The 22,756-nt window shown below is 41.2% G+C and overlaps 1 protein-coding gene across 1 annotated transcript in view; it reads right to left on the bottom strand.

Moving 5' to 3' along the window:
- LOC126278261 (DNA mismatch repair protein Msh6) overlaps positions 1-22,756 on the bottom strand; it is a 321,536-nt gene that overhangs the window by 48,498 nt on the left and 250,282 nt on the right. Inside the window, exons 22-23 of the mRNA XM_049978261.1 lie at positions 14,009-14,100; positions 5,276-5,408 (exon numbers count right to left, since the gene is read on the bottom strand). Coding sequence (XP_049834218.1) covers positions 5,276-5,408; positions 14,009-14,100 — 225 coding nt within the window. The remainder of the gene's footprint in view (positions 1-5,275; positions 5,409-14,008; positions 14,101-22,756) is intronic.

The raw sequence follows: 22,756 nt of genomic DNA, 5'->3' as shown, positions 1-22,756 counted from the left end.
TCCAGCTTCTATGAGAGCCCTTTTCAGAGATGTCCATTCCTCTTCAACTGAACTACATACTGAGCTGTACAGTTATCGCAGAACCCTCATGGAACTTCATTCTTCAGTAGTTTCATATTCCACTTCTTTGCACAATGATTCTTCCTGACTAACACTGCTCTTGAGCTGGTATATCGACAGCCACTCACTATTCCTAGAGATATTTTGGGAGCGACCCTGCTCCCTCCTGACAGTAACATCTCAGGTTTCGTACAGCAGCTCCAGTGCGTAAGTGTCCAGCAGCAACCAACACCTCCACAATGTCAGTGAGCACCATGCCTTTATCCACCATGACCTCACAACATGCACACGTCATGCTTCAGGTGGATGCATACCAGTATTCGAGTCCACACTCGGTTTTGCGACATGAGGAAAAGACATTCTCCATTCGTCCGTACGGGGTCGCACCAACTACCTCCATAAACAGGCTTAAGCTGGCCAACGTCCTAGAAGCCCCTCCGGCCTACAAGCACAGCACCATTGAGGTGGAGTTGCCCCCGCCTACCACTGACCCCAGCCACAGCATCATGAACACTGCCCCTGATACAAAGCTGGCCAATACCTTCCCCTATGCTGTTCCCGACATGTCACTCCTGACGTCATGTCTGACAATGCCAGCCAACGCCACCTCTCGCCAACCACCAACAATCTACATGACACATCCCCTACTGCCTGGGACCCTGATGTCACTTTCACACTATCCTTTTCGCAGCCTCCAGCTGACACAGACAGTGCTCCGCCCCACCTCCACATGCACCTGCCCCTGGCAACAGAGTGTAGTCACCACCATTGCAGGCACTTCCTTTTTTTTTAGGGCACAAAACAGCTATGGTTACAAGTGCCCATTCTGTTACTTAGTGAAGGATAAAAACAGGAATTTAAATAAGCAGCAATGGGAGCGAAATTCAAGAAGGAAGAAAACTAAAAACAGAAGGAGATCTTAGAAAAGAGCTATTGAACAGGGGTTGTTTTCTCTGAAAAAATCTTCAAATGACCGATGTCATCTCTCTAACACTTATAAACTAAAGGATGCGATTGGCTGAGCGCACGTCACCTGCTGAAAGGGAAGATATATCAGGCGAGAGCCGTAAACGGATGCGTAGCGGATTGAGATAGGGGCACTGAATTAAAAGGTGTCTCACCGTCCACGATTGAGAGCAGTGGGGATAAAGTGGGTGAGGACTGTCACTTAAAAGATGTGGATGGCTAAAAAGAAGGTGCCCAATATGGAGTCTAGTAAAAATTACCTTCTCCCAACAACGAGGCTGGGAGGAAGAGGTACAAGCACAGGGAAGAGGTTTCATGTCCAATAATTTACTATACTGAAGTGTAGACCAATGTGTATGCCATAAAAGAGCAGCACAACAATATAAAATGCTCTGTAGATTGGTAAAGGGGATCAAGCGAACAGCAGGTCGAAGAAGAGAGAGAGCAGCCTTTGCCGCTTTATTGGCTGCCTTGTTTCTGCATATACCAATATGCCCAGGGGTCTAGAGGAATTCCACAGATATGGCCCCCAGGTGGAGCAGTCCTGAATCCAGTGGACCAGAGGGTGGATGGGATAAAGAGCTTGGAGGCTGAGAAGAGAGCTGAGCAAATCCGAGCATATAATGTACTGTATACGCTGAAGGTGACGGATGTATTTGACAGCCCTGAGAACAGCATAGAGCTCCTCAGTAAAAACCGAACACTGGTTGGGGAGCCAAAATCTAATAGTGGTGTCGTCAATAATATAGGCACTCCTCATACCAAAGGTGGTCTTGCACCCGTCAATGTAAATAAATGTGGCATCCTCCACTTGTGCACACAGAGCAGCAAATGGCCGATGATAAACTATGGGGGGGTTACTATCCTTGGGAAGCTGACAAAAGATCATGGAGAACAAAGGTCCGGAAGCATTCTACCCCTATTTGTCATGAAAGTTTTAGGAAATTGGAAGGAAAGTGAATGTAACAGTTGACAGAAATGGACTCCTGGTGGTAATAGAGAGGAAGGGCTGCATGCATACCTTAAATCCAAGGAGGCATTGAAAAAAAGGCCATGGATCGGATGAGCAGGCATGAAAGACTGATGACTAGCGTAACAACTGAGAAGGACAGCACGCCGATTGGACAGCGGAGGTTTAGCACTATCAGTGTAAAGGCTTTCCATGGGGCTAGTGTAAAAAGCTCCAGATGCTAAACACAATCCACGGTGGTGGACAGAATCTAGACGCCAAAGAATAGACAGTCGTGCACAGGGGTGAACTATGCTATCATAGTCCAATTTCAAGCACACCAAGGCACAAGACTGTTGAGGGATTGCAGACAGTGAGCCGAAATATATGAAATGCTGGGAGACCAGCACAGTTTTCCGTCAAAAACAAGTCCCAAGAATTTGGTGACGTCCGCGAACGAAAGGTCAACAGAGCCTAGATGCAGGGAAGATGGCTAAAACTCTGTAAAAAACCAACAATTTACAATGGAGGTCTTACTGGGAGAATATCAAAAGGCGGTTTCCATGCTCTGTGAGTGCAGGCGATCAAAACATCCTTGAGGACATCATTTAAGAAGGCTGGCCCATTGAGACCTATAGTAGATTGCAAAATCATCGACAAAAAGGGATCTCGAGACATCAGGAAGGAGACAATCCATAATAGGATTTATGGTAATAGCAAACAGTACAAGACTTAGCACAGAGCACTGGGGCACTGTTTTCTTGGGAGAAAGTACAAGAGGGAACAGTGTTCACTCCCAGCTTAAATGTGTGCTCTGCCATAAATTCACAGATGATAAAAGGTAGACTACCTTGAAAGACCCAAGAGTACAGTGTGTGGAGGATGCCTGACCTCCAACAGGTATCATATGCCCTCTCCAGATCAATAAAGATTAGGTACACTACTTATGAGGAGAGAGGTTGGGCGATAGCTGGAGGGGAGTTGTTTGTCCTTTCCAAGTTTTGGAATAGGAAAGGTACTGTTGATCCGAAGTTGGTTATACAGGCAAAGAAGGTAGCACAGACTAGGGTATGATAGGAGCAGCAACATTTGGATGTCCATACCATCCAGTCCCAGAGCAGAAGAGTGAGGAGGAGGAGAGTACATGCCTGAGATCCCGCATAGAAAAAACGGCATTATAGCTTTTGTGATTATGAGAGGAAAAAAGCAAGAGGTTGCTCTTCCGCTATCTGTTTCTTTGGGAGAAAGGCTGTTAGGTAATTAGAAGAGCTCAAAATCTCAGCAAACGGTCGACCCAATGAGTTAGAGATTGCAACTCGGTCCACTAAGGTATCCTGCATGACAGTTAGGCCTTAGGTCGGGGAAAAACTGGATGTGCCAGATATCCGTCAGATTTGACTACAACCAACTGATGAGGGAGTGAAGGCATTAAAAGGAGCCGGGAAAGAAATCCCACCTTACCTTCTTGCTATCACATATGATCTGACAGCATCACGCACGTTAACTGCTTACAGCGGATACAGTTGGCCAGCATAGGCTGATGATGGAAAACACAAAGAGCACGCTTCCGCTCGCATATTGTCACAGCATGCCTCGTTCCACCAAGGAACTGGGGGGTGCCACAGCAAAGGGGAGGTATGAGTGACCTGATTGCCGATGCTAGGAAACTGACGGACATAAAATGTTGCCACACACACACACACACACACACACACACACACACACACACACACACAGAGACAGAGAGAGAGAGAGAGAGAGAGAGAGAGACGTCACTCGGCTAGTCTCTTCTTCCACTTCAACAAGGCAACACCTCCCAGACACATCAGCAGCTTGTGGGCGCAATGCCATGTGGCTCCTCGTCATCTGCCGTACTTCACCAGCAGGTGATCAACTCACAGCATGAAAAGCACAAAAAAGACTGTATTTATTACAGATCTATCCAATTATTGCCAATCACTCACAAAATTCTCCCCCAGGTGTTACTCGACAGACTAGAATCAGAAATTGACACAAAGGTAAATGAATACCAAACAGGTTTCAGAAAAGGAAGATCATGCACCAATCAGATTTATAATCTGTGATCACTCCTGGAGATCAGACAAATGCAAAAAAAAAAAAAAAAAAAAAAAAAAAAAAAAAAAAAAAAAAAAAAAAAAAAAAATATGTAATCAAATTTGTGGACTTTAAGAAGCCTCATGACTGCACAGATGGGGAGACACTCTTTAACACACTAGAAAGATATGTAATAGACAGAGAAACTAGGGCACTTGTAAAACAGACACTCACAGACAGCACACCGAAAATCAAATTCATGGGAGGAATCTCAAAATCATTTGAGATACACACAGGTGTCAGACAAAAAGGTTGGCTCTGACAGCTTTTATTTGACAGTGTCTTCGACAAAATTACTAAATGATGGGAAGAAAATAAATGGGATTCAGCTAGGAAGAACACGTGCAAACAACACAATCTTAAGTTGCCTGACAATTGCAGTGTCCTGGAAATACTTGGCAACAGTAGAGAAGAAGCACTGGACCACATAAACAAGTCTTTGCTCAAACAAGTCTACAGATGTATTACGAGAAAACATAATACATGGAAAGAAAGAATACCAAGACAAGTCATGCACTTAAAATATGACAAGGCTATAAGAGCCGAAAAATTTATGTACCTAGGGGAACATAGAGTAGTACAAGGATCAAACATCAAAAGAACACAAAAACTTCAGAAAGCATACAAACTCACATGAATGCATTACAATGAAAGAAACATATTGTGTCAGGCCAATCCCATGCACTAAAATGCAGCAGTACTACCAGAAGCACTGTTCAAGTCAGTAACGACCATAAATGGAGCACCAGGAACCACAGAGACAGACAAAATAGAATGAAAAATTCTCAGAAAAATTTATGGAGCAATATACAGAGAAGATGTGAGGACAAAGAGACCAACCAAAGGATTATACAAACACACAGACAAGATCAGAAAACATCGACTAACATTATGAACACGCAAATACAAGTAACAACCACAGATTCGATTAAAAACCTGGCCCCAAGAAATAGAAGAAGATGTAAAACAAGCAGGAATCAACAGGGAAATGATAAATGATAGGGGCAAATTAATAAACAAAATTATAAACATAAAATTTAAAGTAAAAGAAATGAGGAAAATAGGGAAAATATGGACAGAACAAAAGAAACTGGAAAGAAGGAAACAAAAAAAATATTTAATAATCATGTAACACCGCTGTGAAAACTGTCTAAATATAATAATAATAATAATAATAATCAGTACCTTTGTCTCAACATTTACATTCATAATTCTTGGAATACACGTTTCCTCCTCAATATTTCGAGTATATTCAGCTAATGATAGAAGAACATCTAGCTCAGCAAGACATTTTACAGCAGTCATCCACATGTTGGTCCTTCAAATAAAAAAAATAAATAAAACATGTAAGTCCAGATTAGAATAAAAAATCAATATCTGACATCAAAAACATACAACAATTAACCACATTTAAATAAATTGTTTAACTAGGCTGATTGATTTGTTATTATTATTTCTTATCACAAACTCTGTGACGCTGGTTTCCCTTATGAACTTTTACTCCTCATATACTCATACGCCCCAATAGATGTTTCAACACTGATATTCAACGACACCGCATACAAGCTGGAGTACTCCAAAGCAACATCCTGGGGCCCCTCCTGGTTAATCTACACATGAAAGACATTCCAGGTACACAAAACACAACGGATGCTACGCGGATGGCACCACCATCCTAGTGCAAGACTGGAAACCAGCAAACATCTAATTACAATTGGACACAACACTCAGAACTGCCGAGCTTTGGTTGGAATGATGGCACGTTACGGTAAATGTCGACAAGACTGAATCAACAACATAAATGCCATAATTGCATACAAATAACCCTACACATATGCCCAATACATTCCTCCGAGAGAGTCACATACCTTGGTGTCCGGCTGGACTGGAAACTAATCTGGAGGGACCATATACTATATATTTCCAACCTAGCACACTTGAGGCTCAAACAACTTTACTCAATGCTTAACAGTCAAAGTGCACTGAATAGCAGGGCATTGACATCCATATACATTACACTGATTGACCTCTGATGATGTATGCAGCTCCAACATGCCTGTGTCATCTACTGGTGATACAGAACAAGGTGCCACATATCATAAGCAATGCTCTGTGATACACTTGCATCGTGGACCTTTCAATGAATACTGCCCTGAGACAAGATGCTTTACCAGAAACACTTAACCGCCTGTGGTAAGGAGTAGGACACAAATAATCCAAATATAGAGCAACACCATTTCAGCAAAGCTGACTGGCACAGCCAGCTGAATGTCCAGTCACACAACAGGCACATTAAACACAAATAAAACCCACCTGCATTACATACTGCACCATTCATTTTATGACCAACTGACCACTCACATGATGATTCTGGCACGTTAGAAGCATGCAGACGCTACACCTCACATCAATACTGACACATACTCTTTGTTACAAAAATACTCTTTGTGACAATACCCAATAACAAACCACAACCTCACATGATCTGCCACACCATGCAAGAAACCCACAACTGTTCTCACTACTTAATCCGCCCATTGCAGAGGTTTGATCCCCGTTGGTGCTTGCCGTGTTCACTTTTCTCCCCACTCTGCCCTTACACCAATTACTCTTCATTCGCTTTTCATCCACCTTACAGTAGCTTGATGGGCCGTGTTAGTGGGTACTCTTACCCAGATGCACACACTGCACAAACCTACATCCGGTGAAAGACAGTCAATCACAGCACAACCTCATTTACACTTATGACTTATCGTAGTTATACAACACCTTTACTTAAAAATGCAGAGATGGGATTTACTGATGCCCCACAGTTGGTGCAATTACACAGCGTAAGGAGGAGGAAAGGGGAGAGAGGTGGATGAGGGGGGGAGAGGGGAGAGAGAGGGGGAGAAGGGGGGAGAGAGGGGGAGAAGGGGGGGAGAGAGGGGGAGAAGGGGGGGAGAGAGGGGGAGAAGGGGGGAGAAGGGGGGAGAGAGGGGGAGAAGGGGGAGAGAGGGGGAGAAGGGGGGAGAGAGGGGGAGAAGGGAGTGGGGAGAGAGGGGGAGGAGGGGGGAGAGAGGGGGAGGAGGGAGTGGGGAGAGAGGGGGAGGAGGGGGGAGAGAGGGGGAGGAGGGGGGAGAGAGGGGGAGGAGGGGGGAGAGAGGGGGAGGAGGGGGGAGAGAGGGGGAGGAGGGGGGAGAGAGGGGGAGGAGGGGGGAGAGAGGGGAGGAGGGGGGAGAGAGGGGGAGGAGGAGGGAGAGAGGGGGAGGAGGGGGGAGAGAGGGGGAGGAGGGGGGAGAGAGGGGGAGGAGGGGGGAGAGAGGGGGAGGAGGGGGGAGAGAGGGGGAGGAGGGGGAGAGAGGGGGAGGAGGGGGGAGAGAGGGGGTGGGAGGAGGGAGAGAAGGGGTGGGAGGAGGGGGGAAAGAAGGGGTGGGAGGGAGAGAGACTTAGGGGGAGAGGAGGGAGAGAGGGTGAGGAGGGGGCGAGAGGGGGGGGAGAGAGGGGGAGGAGAGAGGGAGAGAGACTTAGGGGGGAGAGAGGGGGAGGAGAGAGGGAGAGAGACTTAGGGGGGAGAGGTAGGGGGAGAGTGGTAGGAGGAGAGAGAAGAGGTAAGGGGGGGGAGAGAGAGAGAGAGAGAGAGAGAGAGAGAGAGAGAGAGAGAGAGAGAGACAGAGAGAGAGAGAGAGAGAGACAGAGAGAGACAGAGAGAGAGGCGGGGGGGGGGGGGGGGGGGAGCGGGAATACAGATATACAGATGATGGTTATGACAATGTCTTCATTTACAAATGTTCCCTCATGATTTTGTTAAGTTCCTTTTGGGTAGTTTTTCCCTAGCTCATATAACTATTACTGGAATCTCATATTGATATCATCATCAATAATATGGAAAGGATAAGATTCCTACTCTCCACATAGTCATTATAAGGGGAGGCCCACCTCCTCCCCACACAAAAAAAAGTTTAAACTGTTTACTAAACGAATTTATACCTGTCAAAATACTCTCCATTAAAACTCATACATTTGTCCCACCAGGGCTTCCACTCTTTGAAACAATTTTTGTAGCCATCTTTAGAAACAGCTGGAAGCCCCAAAAGTAGATTCTTTATTGACGAACACTGTTGTGCAATCTTCTTAAAACTTTCAAATGGAAAGGTTTGATTGATGGTCTGACCTGCGAGGACAAAGCTCTGGATTTTTTTCAATAGTTTCATCGATTCAGGCAGTTGATGGACATCCAGAACGAGGTTTGTCATCAATCGACAGTAGACATATTTAAATCCCTCAAACACTTTGAGTTTTTCCCATATCGTTATCTGTTTTCTGCATTAAAAGAGTTTAAGTAGCTCTTTTACTGAGCAGAAAACAAAATTTCACAGCTGCACGTTGTTCATTTAAACTTGCCTTCTTAAAAAACAACACAAGAACGAAACAGCACTAGCAAAAACAATCACTGCAGATGAACAGCACAAGCCAGGTCGACGTCAACAGTGGCACTAAACTGCCAATGAGTTGTGCTACACACACCTAGCGGCAGAAATGTGTACAACACAAGCTCTGTCCACAGCAGTGTTATTCCGGTGTCTTTTGGGTACTCCTTCGTAGCAACATGTTTCACAATAGTAGTTGTGTGAATGTTTAAATTCTGAGGAAGAACCTTGTTTGAAAGCTTAGCACACAAGTAGGTAAACCAGTTTTTACAACAAGAGTGAGTACGCAGAGTACTTTGTAGACATATAACGAACAGCTGTATTAATGTTACCAGGGTAAACATGCAAACATTAAAAACACAGTTTAATCTTAGTTTAATTATAAATGATAAAATAAACTCAATTATATGAGCTAAATCCTGTGTAACTAAACAATAGTAAAATAAAATTTCATTATATAACTCTGTCGCCACGTACAAGTGTTACCCACAGTAACGACCTACTGTAAGCGTTAAACAGTGTGTTGCATCATATCCCAGACAACCGTTTATTCAACTGCTAATTATGTCACGACAACTGCTTCATTGTGGGACTGTAACTCAAGAGTTGTGTGAAAATAATCAGGTAAAAGGAAACATCAGCTTAGTCATTTACATTCCATTCCAAACTAATTTCAGTTCATTCAGTTTTTATGTTGTTCATCAGTCTCTCTCTCTGACATCATCAGAAACATTGGATGGTGACAGAATAATGAGTGGCTAATAAGTCCCCCATGAACCATGGACCTTGCCATTGGTGGGGAGGCTTGCATGCCTCAGCGATACAGATGGCCTTACCTTAGGTGCAACCACAATGGAGGGGTATCTGTTGAGAGGCCAGACAAACATGTGTTTCCTGAAGAGGGGCAGCAGCCTTTTCAGTAGCTGCAGGGGCAACAGTCGGGATGATTGACTGACCTGGCCTTGTAACACTAACCAAAACGGCCTTGCTGTGCTGGTACTGCGAAAGGCTGAAAGCAAGGGGAAACTACAGCTGTAATTTTGCCCGAGGGCATGCAACTTTACTGTACGGTTAAATGATGATGACGTCCTCTTGGGTAAAATATTCCGGAGGTAAAACAGTCCCCCATTCGGATCTCCGGGCAGGGACTGCTCAAGAGGGTGTCGTTATCAGGAGAAAAAAACTGGCGTTCTACGGATTGGAGCCTGGAATGTCAGATCACTCAGTCGGGCGGTTAGAAAATTTAAAAAGGGAAATGGATAGGTTAAAGTTAGATGTAGTGGGAATTAGGGAAGTTCGGTGGCAGGAGGAAAAAGATTACTGGTCAGGTGAACACAGGGTTAAAAATACAAAATCAAATAGGGGTAATGCAGGAGTAGGTTTAATAAAGAATAAAAAAATAGGAGTGCGGGTAAGCTACTACAAACAGCATAGTGAACGCATTATTGTGGCCAAGATAGACACAAAGCCCATGCCTACTACAGTAGTACAAGTTTACATGCCAACTAGCTCGGCACATGATGATGAAATTGATGAAATGTATGATGAGATAAAAGAAATTATTCAGATAGTGAAGGGAGATGAAAATTTGATAGTCATGGGTGACTGGAATTCGAGAATAGGAAAAGGGAGAGAAAAAAACATAGTAGGTGAATATGGATTAGGGGAAAGAAATGAAAGAGGAAGTCGTTTGGCAGAATTTTGCACAGAGCCTAAATTAATCATAGCTAACACTTCGTTCAAGAATCATGAAAGAAGGTTGATTACATGGAAGGACCCTGGAGATACTAGAAGTTATCAGATAGATTATATAATGCTAGGATAGAGATTTAGGAACCATGTTTTAAATTTTAAGACATTTCCAGGAGCAGATGTGGACTCTGACCACAATCTATTGGTTATGAGCTGTAGATTAAAACTGAAGAAACTACAAAAAGGGGGGAATTTAAGGAGATGGGACCTGGATAAACTGAAAGAACCAGAGGTTGTACAGAGTTTCAGGGAGAGCATAAGGGAATGATTTACAAGAATGGGGGAAAGAAATACAGTAGAAGAAGAATGGGTAGCTTTGAGGGATGAAGTGGTGAAGGCAGCAGAGGATCAAGTAGGTAAAAAGACTCAGGCTAGTAGAAATCCTTGGGTAACAGAAGAAATATTGAATTTAATTGATGAAAGGAGAAAATATAAAAATGCAGTAAAATGAAGCAGGCAAAAAGGAATACAAACGTCTCAAAAATGAGATTGACAGGAAGTGCAAAATGGCTATGCAGGGATGGCTAGAGGACAAATGTAAGGATGTAGAGGCTTATCTCACTAGGGGTAAGATAGATACTGCCTACAGAAAAATTAAAGAGACCTTTGGAGATAAGAGAACAACTTGAATGAATATCAAGAGCTCAGATGGAAACCCAGTTCTAAGCAAAGAAGGGAAAACAGAAAGGTGGGAGGAGTATGTGTACTTGAGGAAAATATCATGGAAATGGAAGAGGATGTAGGTGAAGATGAAATGGGAGATACAATACTGCGTGAAGAGTTTGAAAGGGCAATAAAAGACCTGAGCCGAAACAAGGCCCCCGGAGTAGACAACATTCCATTAGAACTACTGACGGCCTTGGGAGAGCCAGTCCTGACAAAACTCTACCATCTGGTGAGCAAGATGTATGAGAGAGGTGAAATACCCTCAGACTTCAAGACGAATATAATAATTCCAATCCCAAAGAAAGCAGGTGTTGAAAGATGTGAAAATTACCGAACTATCAGTTTAATAAGTCATAGCTGCAAAATACTAACGCGAATTCTTTACAGACGAATGGATAAACTGGTAGAAGCCGATCTCGAGGAAGATCAGTTTGGATTGCGTAGAAATATCGGAACACGTGAGGCAATACTAACCTTAAGACTTATCCTAGAAGAAAGATTAAGGTACGACAAACCTACGTTTCTAGCGTTTGTAGATTTAGAGAAAGCTTTTGACAATGTTGACTGGAAGGCTCTCTTTCAAATTCTAAAGGTGGCAGGGGTAGAATACAGGGAGAGAAAGGATATTTACACTTTGTACAGAAACCAGATGGCAGTTATAAGAGTCGAGGGGCACGAAAGAGAAGCAGTGGTTGGGAAGGGAGTGAGACTGGGTTTTAGCCTCTCCCCGATGTTATTCAATCTGTATATTGAGCAAGCAGTAAAGGAAACAAAAGAAAAATTCAGATAAAGTATTAAAATTCACGGGGAAGAAATACAAACTTTGAGGTTCGCCGATGACATTGTAATTCTGTCAGAGACAGCAAAGGACTTGGAAGACCAGTTGAACAGAATGGAAAGTGTCTTGAAAGGAGGATAGAAGATGAACATCAACAAAAGCAAAATGAGGATAATGAATTGTAGTCGAATTAAATCTGGTGATGCTGAGGGAATTAGATTAGGAAAGGAGACACTTGAAGTAGTAAAGGAGTTTTTCTATTTAGGGAGCAAAATAACTGATGATGGTCGAAGTGGAGAGGATATAAAATGTAAGATTGGCAATGGCAAGGAAAGCGTTTCTGAATAAGAGAAATTTGTTAACATCGAGTATAGATTTAAGTGTCAAGAAGTCGTTTCTGAAAGTATTTGTATGAAGTGTAGCCATGTATGGAAGTGAAACATGGATGATAAATAGTTTGGGCAGGAAGAGAATAGAAGCTTTCGAAATGTGGTGCTACAGAAGAATGCTGAAGATTAGATGGGTAGATGACATAGCTAATGAGGAGGCATTGAATAGAATTGGGGAGAAGAGGATTTTGTGGCGCAACTTGACAAGAAGATGGGACCGGTTGATAGGACATGTTCTGAGGTGTCAGGGTGTCACAAATTTAGCATTGGAGGGCAGTGTGGAGGGTAAAGATCGTAGAGGGAGACCATGAGATGAATACACTAAGCAGATTCAGAAGGATGTAGGTTGCAGTAAGTACTGGGAGATGAAGAAGCTTGAACAGGATAGAGTAGCATGGAGAGCTCAGTCTCAGGACTGAAGACAACAACAAATCCAACAACAACTCAAGAGTCTGTCTAATTTTCTTGCAAGGGTCATTAATTCTCTCTCACTTGGTTAAGTGTTTATTGTTGTATATTACTGCTACTCACTTGGATGTATGGCAGCACAATTTATCACTGTGTTAGCTGAATTAATAATTATGGAAAAGGTACAGGCTCATAACTGTAAAACAACAACAGAATGGTGCAAGGCATTGTTATTTGTGGATTATGCACATTATACATAGGCATGCCTGCTTGAGGATTAAATATTTCTACTGTTCTTTTATGTTGTGTCTGTCTGCACCTCGATGCTTCCTCTAATATGGTTAGCTGCTATCTATCCTCCCCGTATTATTGTTACACCATACTGAACTTTTCACTGATTAATGTCGCTATCAACTATCTGCATTTCTGATTCGCCCTCAAATTACAAACAAGTGAGTGTATAACCTACAAACAACTCATGGGGATCGCTACGAGAAACAGGTTGACCTCATTCTATGCCAACCTTTTCATGGGCCACACTGAAGACGCATTCCTAAGATGCCCTCACTCAATTCACATTTATTGATGGTATCACTGTGGTCTGGATTCATAGTCAAGATGAACTGCATTTTCTTCAACAGCTTGAAACCTTTCCCCTACTCCAATTTTACCTGGACTTTTCCTGTACACAGCCACCTTTCTTGACCGTGACCTCCATCTGACTAATGTTCGCAAGCAACCTCAGTCCATATAAAGGGAACCAAAAAAATAACAATACCTTTACTTTGACAGCTGCCACATCACACAATCCATTCCCTACAGCCCAGGCATCCTTGGAAATCTTACCTGCTTCATCACTTGAATCCTTCACCACCTGCACTAAGACCCTGTTCCATACTATCCTCTCCAACAAGTACTGCACATATTTTGTTCGCAAACAAATCTCCTGAGCAATCTCCTCTCACCCTTCAAGAAATGCAACTCCTGTTTGGAAAAACACTCAAACAAGCACTCTTTACCCAAAGATTTCCTGGCCTCGAATCCCTCCATATATTATCTCACTGGGACTACGATTTTTTTTTTTTTAAAATTGAGGACTGAAATGAGGTTTTCTCACACCACTTACAGTTGCTCCTGTCGCCTTTCCTCCATGATATTCTTGTCGAACCATTAAACATTATCAAACCATAATCTCCATCACAATGTTCCTCACTGTAATTGTTCATGCTATGAAATCTGCCCCCCACACACACACACACACTTTCAAATGCTGATCAATTCCACATCATGATAGACACAGCATCATGTGAAACCATGTAAGGCGTGTTCAATGCACCACTTTCTAGCAGTATGATACATTTCCTTAAATTCAGTGTTACAGTTTTTGTAATTATCTACATTCTGTCGTATGTTTACTTTTTGGGCTGCAGTTTTCATTTCTCTAAGCCTCTATCATCCAATTCATCTGTGATGTATCTTAAAAGTGGGAAAAACAAATTATTTACTAACAACTTACTTTGAACTGAATTTCTGGAATATTTTCTTGTTTATTCCATTAATTGCTTCCTTTCTCAGATCCTCTAAGTTTGATGCTTTAGCAAGGAAGCTCTGAAATCATATGAGAGAGGTATCAGCTATGAGTATTTTAAGTAATTTATTGAATTCTAAATTATGTTTGCTTCCCTTTAAAAATAAAATGCATTCACATGCAAGGAAACATACAAGACACACTGATTTAAACTACTTTGTGATCGACAAAATGGCAGTGGTGGCCAGTCTTATGTCTGTGGCCATGATAGTTTGCACCCAACTAACTCTTAAACAATGTGCTGCTTCTCTTCCTTTTCCAGAACTACCGTAGTCTACCAGCATATTTGCTCTTAGGAGTTTCAATTCTTATGCAGCTTGTGTAATTTAGCACCAAAAATATGTCTATTAAATTCCTGTTAAAAACACTTATTTCCTTCCTGCCGATTTTGTGCCTAGCGAACCTTTGAAACTGTTGATGTTACCCTGCAATTAGATGTATTTTCTCTTGATATCAACAACAGGTGCAGAACGATTCACAGATTCCAATTCTGTATTCTTTTGGTGGAGACAAATCTCCACTCCAATTTATATTAAACTGATTAACTACTAAAACCAAGGAATAATTATTTATATTAATTTTTGATTATTTACATTCATGCACATAGAAATAAAATAACAGAACAATTGGTTTGTTAAGCTGACACAAGGATTAATATTAACTAAAAGAGCCATTAATTTTATGGCCACATTATAATAAGAACATAGTTTTCTTGGAGAAGAATAACTAAATAGTTTTTAGAAAAAGTTTGGATGTGTATTTGAACTCACAACCTTTCTACAACTAATCCAGTGCTTTTCACTTACATTAATGCACAGACAATTACAATAATTTTAATTTTTTTAATTTTCAACATAGTGCATGGGCAACTTCAACTGTGGTTGTCGTAACTGCTGTCTGCTTCACATCTGCTGTGAAGCGAGCTGCATTAATATATTATATTCATATACATAGCATTCACATAAGAAGATGAATAAGCTAGAAGAAGCTAAGCTTCGACATATAATGTTGATCGTTTTTGCACAAGTTACACCTTAAGATACATCACGCAAATGTGCCAGTAAATTTTAAAACAGTGATGTAAATGTCTTCTGGGCTCGAAACTCTTCTAAATGGTCGTCCTCAAAGAGTTGATTTTTAAATGAGAGTCAAACACTTTGTGATTTACGAAATTCACCGTACATTCTCGTACATTGTTCATCTTGCGTAAACGAAAATTTACTTTGAATGTAACACTTTCAAACCACCAATCGCAACACTTTCCCGCGATCTGTTACAAATAGGTTCGTTTCAGCAGTTGCCAGATAACACGCGTCACCATGCTTGCGCAGCTACGATGACGCAGGAAACCCGATGTTCCTACGTGTAAAACATTAAAAGAACTTACATTACGACGTAAACGAAACAAGACATCAGAGGGTACTTCAAGAGCATCAGAATTTCGTGAATGCCATACGTGCACTCGAAATGCAGCGAACAGCTGAAACTAGCCAACAGTATGAAATTAAACACTTTGTTTCAAATGAATTGGCTGCACCAACGGAAAAGATTTAATAAAATCCAAATCTCTTTAGCAAACCGACAAAAATAACTTCATTGTTCTGCAATGTGATTAATGTTTGACCGTCAGGAAGGTGGAAATAAAATCTGAAACTAACAACATTTTTGCCTTCCGTAATTATGCGAAAGTATTTTAATTCATTTGCTAACTCCCAGCCACAAAAATCCGTTTTGTTTTCATTTAACGTGAGAGCAAGAAACAAGGAGGAAACAACAAAACCACTGAACTTAAACACAAGTCACGTGGAGACGACCCACCTCCCCACCGCAACTCAGACAGCTTAGTGCATCAGCCCCGGATCTATATTTCCGAACCGAGACAATACTAGATAGTGGCATCCAGCCACACTTCTGTAACCAGAAGCAACTGCGCATCCCCAAGAGCCCGCCCGCAACTGCTCAAACGAATCTAATTTAAAGAGTTGTCACGTCACGCTCATCGGAGGCAAGTTGTTGTTACGAAACATTACGTAGTCTTTCTAAAGCCTTTGACACACTTTGCTGTCGGCAGACGCTCATCTGAGCACTGTCTTTTTTTGTTGTATATGGCGCATTTCCTTTGCAACTTAAGTTTCATTGCCGTTTTCTTTTTTTCTCTCGTTCATGTTTTGTTGCAGCAGAATTATTCTGTAGTAGCGGGATACAGTAATATCCTTTGTTAGAGTTTCGGTTCTTACCAAGCAAAATAATAAACATTTAACTGAAAACTACAACAATGAAAAATTCCTGGAATTCTAAACAATTCCCGGGTTTTTCCCAGATCTCCCTGGTTGTATACATCCTGTTATTACTTGTCACTTCTTCTTCTGTGTGTTTTTGCTTTTAGGAAGCTTTAATTTTCGAGTGCTAGTAATAGTGTTCCATAGATTTCGTGTTTGTTTTGAATATAGTCAGAGAGAGTCCCTTTAGTCAGCTGTAGTGCCTGTAGTGCTAGTGTGTGTTTTGAATACATTCCAGAGACAGGTAGTGCTTATTTTCATTGTTTTCAACAAGAAGTGTGTGGTAACCACAGTTTCGTCAACTATCAGCCACCTTTAGTGAATTAGCAGTCTAGTTAAAAGTTGATTACTTACTCCCTACAGTAAATTGTTGATTTCTTAGGATGGATAGGATGTGTCACTGCTGTGTACGGACGCAGGAGGAGCACGGTGCAGGGAACGACAATTGAATCTCAATGTAGACAAGTGTAATGTGCTGGGAATACATAGAAAGACAGATCCCTTATCATTTAGCTACAAAATAGCAGGTCAGCAACTGGAAGCAGTTAATTCCATAAATTATCTGAGTACGCATTAGGAGTGATTTAAAATGGAATGATCACATAAAATTGATCGCCGGTAAAGCGGATGCCAGACTGAGATTCATTGGAAGAATCCTAAGGAAATGCAATCCGAAAACAAAGGAAGTAGGTTACAGTATACTTGTTCGCCCACTGCTCGAATACTGCTCACCGGTGTGGGATCGTACCAGATAGGGTTGATAGAAGAGATCGAGAGGATCCAACGGAGCGCAGCGCGCTTCGTTACAGCATCATTTAGTAATCGCGACAGTGTTATGGAGATGTTAGATAAACTCCAGTGGAAGACTCTGCAGGAGAGACGCTCACTATGGGCTTTTATTGAAGTTTCAAGAAATATACCTTCACCGAGGAGTCAAGCAGTATATTGCTCTCTCATACGTATATCTCGCGAAGAGACCATGAGGATAAAATCAGAGAGATTAGAGCCCACACAGAAGCATACCGACAATATTTCTTTTCATGAACAATACGAGACTGGAATAGAAGGGAGGACCAATAGAGGTACTGGAGGTACCCTCCGCCACACACCGTCAAGGTGGCTTGCTGTGTATGGATGTAGATGTAGGTGTAGATGTTTACCATAATTATATAAATTACATTTACTCAACATTGTGGTGAGACATGGCTTCCCTTCTGCCCCTAAAATCAATTACGGTATGAGAGCTGCATTTCATGTGCAGTAATATATGATTTAACTGAAGTCCTCTGAATATAAAGTGCTGAGCAACCACATTTTTCAATGCATGCTCTCTGAATTAACTGCTGTACATGTCTTAATTTAAAATCATTATACTAACTATGAGCACTAAGGGCCAGCTACGATATGAAGCTATAGACATGAATGAATCAAATGTTTTCAACCAAACTGTTTATTTATGATTGCATGATATGATTGTGAATCTGACATTGTCATTTTCAGTATTTTTGTGCACTTTACCAATGTTATATCTTGAACAGTAGATATAGTTTTGCCTGGTTTGTAGAAAAATATTTTAACAGTGGTACACGAAAAAATCATGGAGTGACTAGTACTTCTCCTCTCCCTTTCCCTCCCTCCCTCCCTAGGCAGCCTGTCTCTTCCTGACCTCTGCATCCTGCGCCACTTGATAAGGCTCTGCTGCCCATGCTCCCTGAACACGCAACACAGAGAGCACACGGAGCCCAAGAAACAGCTGTGATTGGCCGACATCAGGCCTCTACCCCTCGACCCACTGAAACGTCAATCACAAAGTAATTTGAATGAGAGTATAATCAAATTACTATATATTTCACAGTCTTATATATGTTATGCAGCCTTAGAATGAGTGCATACATACCGAACATTCAACTTCAAAAATAGTTTGTACAACACAGAAATACAATATTCCACTTATGCTTTGAATTAAAATATTGAAAAGCAATATGAGTGATTCTGAACTTTTGGAAGTTATATCATGCATACAAAGACGATGGAGCACCTTTCTGTATGCAATCCTCACTTCCACCACCACACTCCATCAACTCCTGGTACTGCCAGTAAAATGCCTGATGTACACACTTAAAAAGATAAAGCAACACCTCTTTCAGCAAGAGATCAACAAAGATTCATTACGATTGATGCAAATAAACAAGCAAAGTTTTTGTGAATTGTACCTGTGCACTGTTAACCCAGTATGTGATAATACTGCATCATACGTTTTGCTTAGTGTCATGCCATTTAATCTTAGTTTTTTTTTTCCTGTGATAATATTTTCTTTAGTAATGTCTTCTGCTTTTTCTACTCTCCTAGTGCTTCAGCCACCACCACCACCACCACCACCACCACCACTTGACAGTAACTTCACTAATGGTCATAGTATATGAGACCATGTTACACTGCTTCCCCTCTGGCACATATTCCTTGTTTCATACTGCAAATCATGTTCACACTCATTGCACCTGCTCTGTCTATAATCACTAACTGGTTTATAAAAATGTGGTTAAAGGAAAGTGAGAAATTAAAGTTTTCCCAAGTGCTCTACTTAGTGGATTTAAACGGGTAAATGTGTAAAAGTTGGAACAATTCATGCTGTATCTCCTGCCGCTGCCAAACTCTACTCTGCACGGTGGCTGATAGGAGTAACTAAGTTCATACGAATAAAGGTATCATGACTAATCACAACCACTTGCAAGGTGTGTCTATGATGCATATGCAGTTTTATGATTGCTGTAATCATCGACACACCTCTGTTGAACAGTGTTTAGTGTGTTTCGTCTTTTGGCCGCTTGTAGTGCTAGTTGACACCTTCATTCAGTTTGTGTTGCTCAAATGTTTTTGGTTTAAACAAAGTGCAAATTACATATATTCTCATGCTGAACAAAACGTGTTTCAAGGATTTATTCTTGTTGTTAAGTGCAACACACACACACATACACATACAAACACACACAAAACAAAATGTAAATTGTTGTTTGCATGTGTTTAGTCTTCTATGTAACTGAGGAAGTACAGTACTGGATAACCTCAAAAAGATGACTACAGTTTGAGAGATGCAGAATAACACATATGCAACACCACATAAAGTACTTATGTAAATAATTGCACTTGATATCGAGAAAAAATTCTCCAAATGCACTGTGCTAAGCATAAAAAAGTATGTAACTGACACAGTGATTCATTATTTAAACAATGAATGGCACCTGCAGGCATTCCAGAAACATCGATAATGGCATATGAAATTGAGTGCAATGTTTCTGCTTCCCAATCATCAGTTCCTATTATATCAGTGGTTTTTATTAGATAATAAACCATTATTAGATAATAAACAAGTATCTGAAATGGATATTTTGATGCCTATTACGTGCAAACTGTATACATAAAGTGCAAAATTGCAAGGGGGTATCCTATACATAACTTTTACAGCTTAAAACATTATTTCCCGCATTTTACACGATTTTTTTTGAAGTCCCTTGAAAAGTGTAAAAGCGGGGTTACAATATATTTTGATTCAGGAACAGTGAGACAAAATATCAGGAAACACGAGACTATTATTTGACAAATCCAGCTGGAGCCATGGCAACAGTCTCAGTGAACTGGCTCATTGCAGTTTTGTCCCAGTTTAACATAGGGGGTACTGTACCACAGGGTAATTACTACATAATGCAAGCATGGGAAGTGGGTGTGGATAGTATTTTTGCAGATAAATATAACAACTTGTTATTAATGTCACTCGCTATGCCATTCATGTTACTAACAGTAGGTACATGAAAAAGAATGACAATTTCACGATAAAAAGACTGAGCACGCCAGAAAAATATAATACGTCTAATCTGATGACGTTTAAATTTGGAGAGGAAGAATCAGTGCTGAGGAGAGAGGGATCTGTGCGTGTGCCACAAATATAATCATTCCCAGTTCTCTCAACACACACACTGTCGATATGCATAAATGCACCAACAGGTAGCAATTTCTACCAACCTTATAACAGGCATAAGATGATTCTAGTTCTGTAAAAACTTCATAGTTTCGTCATCGAAGAGCAGAAATTCAGGAGCAGCAAACAATTTATTTGCAGTGTAATTATATCTAGGGTATTTGGTTTGGAAAAGTGTCAGATAGTATGAATCACAGATAATAGTTGTGAAGAGGAATTCAAATGGGTGGCAGTTTATTTAGATTCTCACATACACGACAATATGAATAACTGCCAACAAACTGAGAGAAAGGAAGTATTATTGTTGAATAAAAGTGTTGGATGGTTAATATTTAATTGTTGCTACACATTTTAGAGGTGATGTTGTTGCACTGTGAGAAGACAATCAGCTGCCGCTGCAGCCATATATTCTGTTTTACTCTGAACACCCCCCCCCCCCCCCCCCCCCCAAAGCCCAAACATAGTGAGACTAACTGCTTTGATCATGACCACCTGAAGTATGATTCAGATAACTTCTGACTGTTGGCAGTTTTGTACAGAGCAAGTTGAGGGGAACGTCCTGCCAGCACGAACATCAGGCTGCACGCTTACTTTCACTGCCCAGCCATCAATGAGCTGTCAGTAAAGCAGTGTTAAATAAATAACAAACAACAATACAGAGCAGGAATCAATATCCACTTTCGTCTACTGGTTTGGTGGAGTTTCTCTAACACAACACTTTGGTATGGCACACTGTCCATTACTACCGTTAAATTTGGGAGAATATTTTTACAGCAGGAAATCAGAAACCAATACCATGAAAACTGCAGCACTTCTTTTCTCACCACAATCGCCTCACTTTCTGGGAAAAGACAACAGACAGTACGGAATGAGGCCTCGAGCTGAGCCAGTACAAAGGACAATTACCCTGTCACCCTTTCCTCTCCTATTAGTGCCTTGTTTCTCCTTAGCTATCTTGGTTATTCTCCGGTACTACTACTTTTATTGTCCAATATTTTGAGGAGTAAATGATGCTTCATCACTCTTGTCTTCTTTATCTCCTTTCTCCTTCTGATACACAGCACCGTAGACCTGTGAATATTAAGTGCACCGAAAGTTCAGAGTCACCTCACACAAAACTTCTAAAATTGGCTTCCTGCTTTTGCACTACAGTTGTCTGAATTCCCTTTCTGACTCTCAGTGGCTTAGGTACTGGCTAATGTGTTCTCAGATGACCTCTACCCCAGCAATCATCATCTTGAGGTGTAGTATAGTGCTACTACAATGACATTAAAATGACAACACTAGTTCTCAGGAACATTCCACAAACATAACACTCCGATGATTGGGGTGGGGGTAATATATTCAGGGTGGTCCATTGATAGTGACCAGGCCAAATATCTCACGAAACAAGCATCAAACGAAAAAAACTACAAAGAATGAAACTTGTCTAACTCTAAGGGGGAAACCAGATGGCGCTATGGTTGGCCCACTAGATGGTGGTGCCATAGGTCAAACAGATATTAAAACTTTTTTTTTTTAATTTTTTCTTTTATAGATAGAAACCCCCATTTTTATTACATATTTGTGTAGTACTTAAAGACATATGAATGTTTTAGTGGGACAACTTTTTTCACTTTGCGATAGATGGCACTGTAATAGTCACAAACATATTAGTAGGTGGTATCACGTAACATTCTGCCTGGGCGGACAGTATTTGCTTTGTGATACATTACCCGCTTAAAAATGAACTGTTTACCAACTGCGGAAAAAGTCGATATTGTGCTGATGTATGGCTGTTGTTGTGGTCTTCAGTCCTGAGACTGGTTTGATGCAGCTCTCCATGCTACTTTATCCTGTGCAACCTTCATCTCCCAGTACCTACTGCAACCTACATCCTTCTGAATCTACTTACTGTATTCATCTCTTGGTATCCCTCTACGATTTTTACACCCCACCCTGCCCTCCAATACTAAATTGGTGATCCCTTGATGCCTCAGAACATGTCCTACCAACCGATCCCTTCTTCTGGTCAAATTGTGCCACAAACTTCTCTTCTCCCCAATCCTATTCAATACTTCCTCATTAGTTATGTGATCTACCCATCTAATCTTCAGCATTCTTCTGTAGCACCACATTTCGAAAGCTTCTATTCTCTTCTTGTTCATGTTTCACTTCTGTACAAGGCTACACCCCTTACAAATACTTTCAGAAACGACTTCCTGAAACTTAAATCAATACTCTATGTTAATAAATTTCTCTTTGACCATCATCCGTTATTTTTCTCCCCAAATAGAAAAACTCCTTTACTACTTTAAGTGTCTCATTTCCTAATCTAATTCCCTCAGCATCACCCGACTTAATTCGATTACATTCCATTATCCTCGTTTTGCTTTTGTTGATGTTCATCTTCCTTTCAAGACACTGTCTATTCCGTTCAACTGC

The sequence above is a fragment of the Schistocerca gregaria genome, chromosome 6, assembly GCF_023897955.1.
Source record: "Schistocerca gregaria isolate iqSchGreg1 chromosome 6, iqSchGreg1.2, whole genome shotgun sequence".
Classification (NCBI taxonomy): Eukaryota; Metazoa; Arthropoda; class Insecta; order Orthoptera; family Acrididae; genus Schistocerca; species Schistocerca gregaria.
The sequence above is the reverse complement of the archived record's forward strand: the minus strand, read 5'-3'. Positions and strand labels throughout refer to the sequence as shown.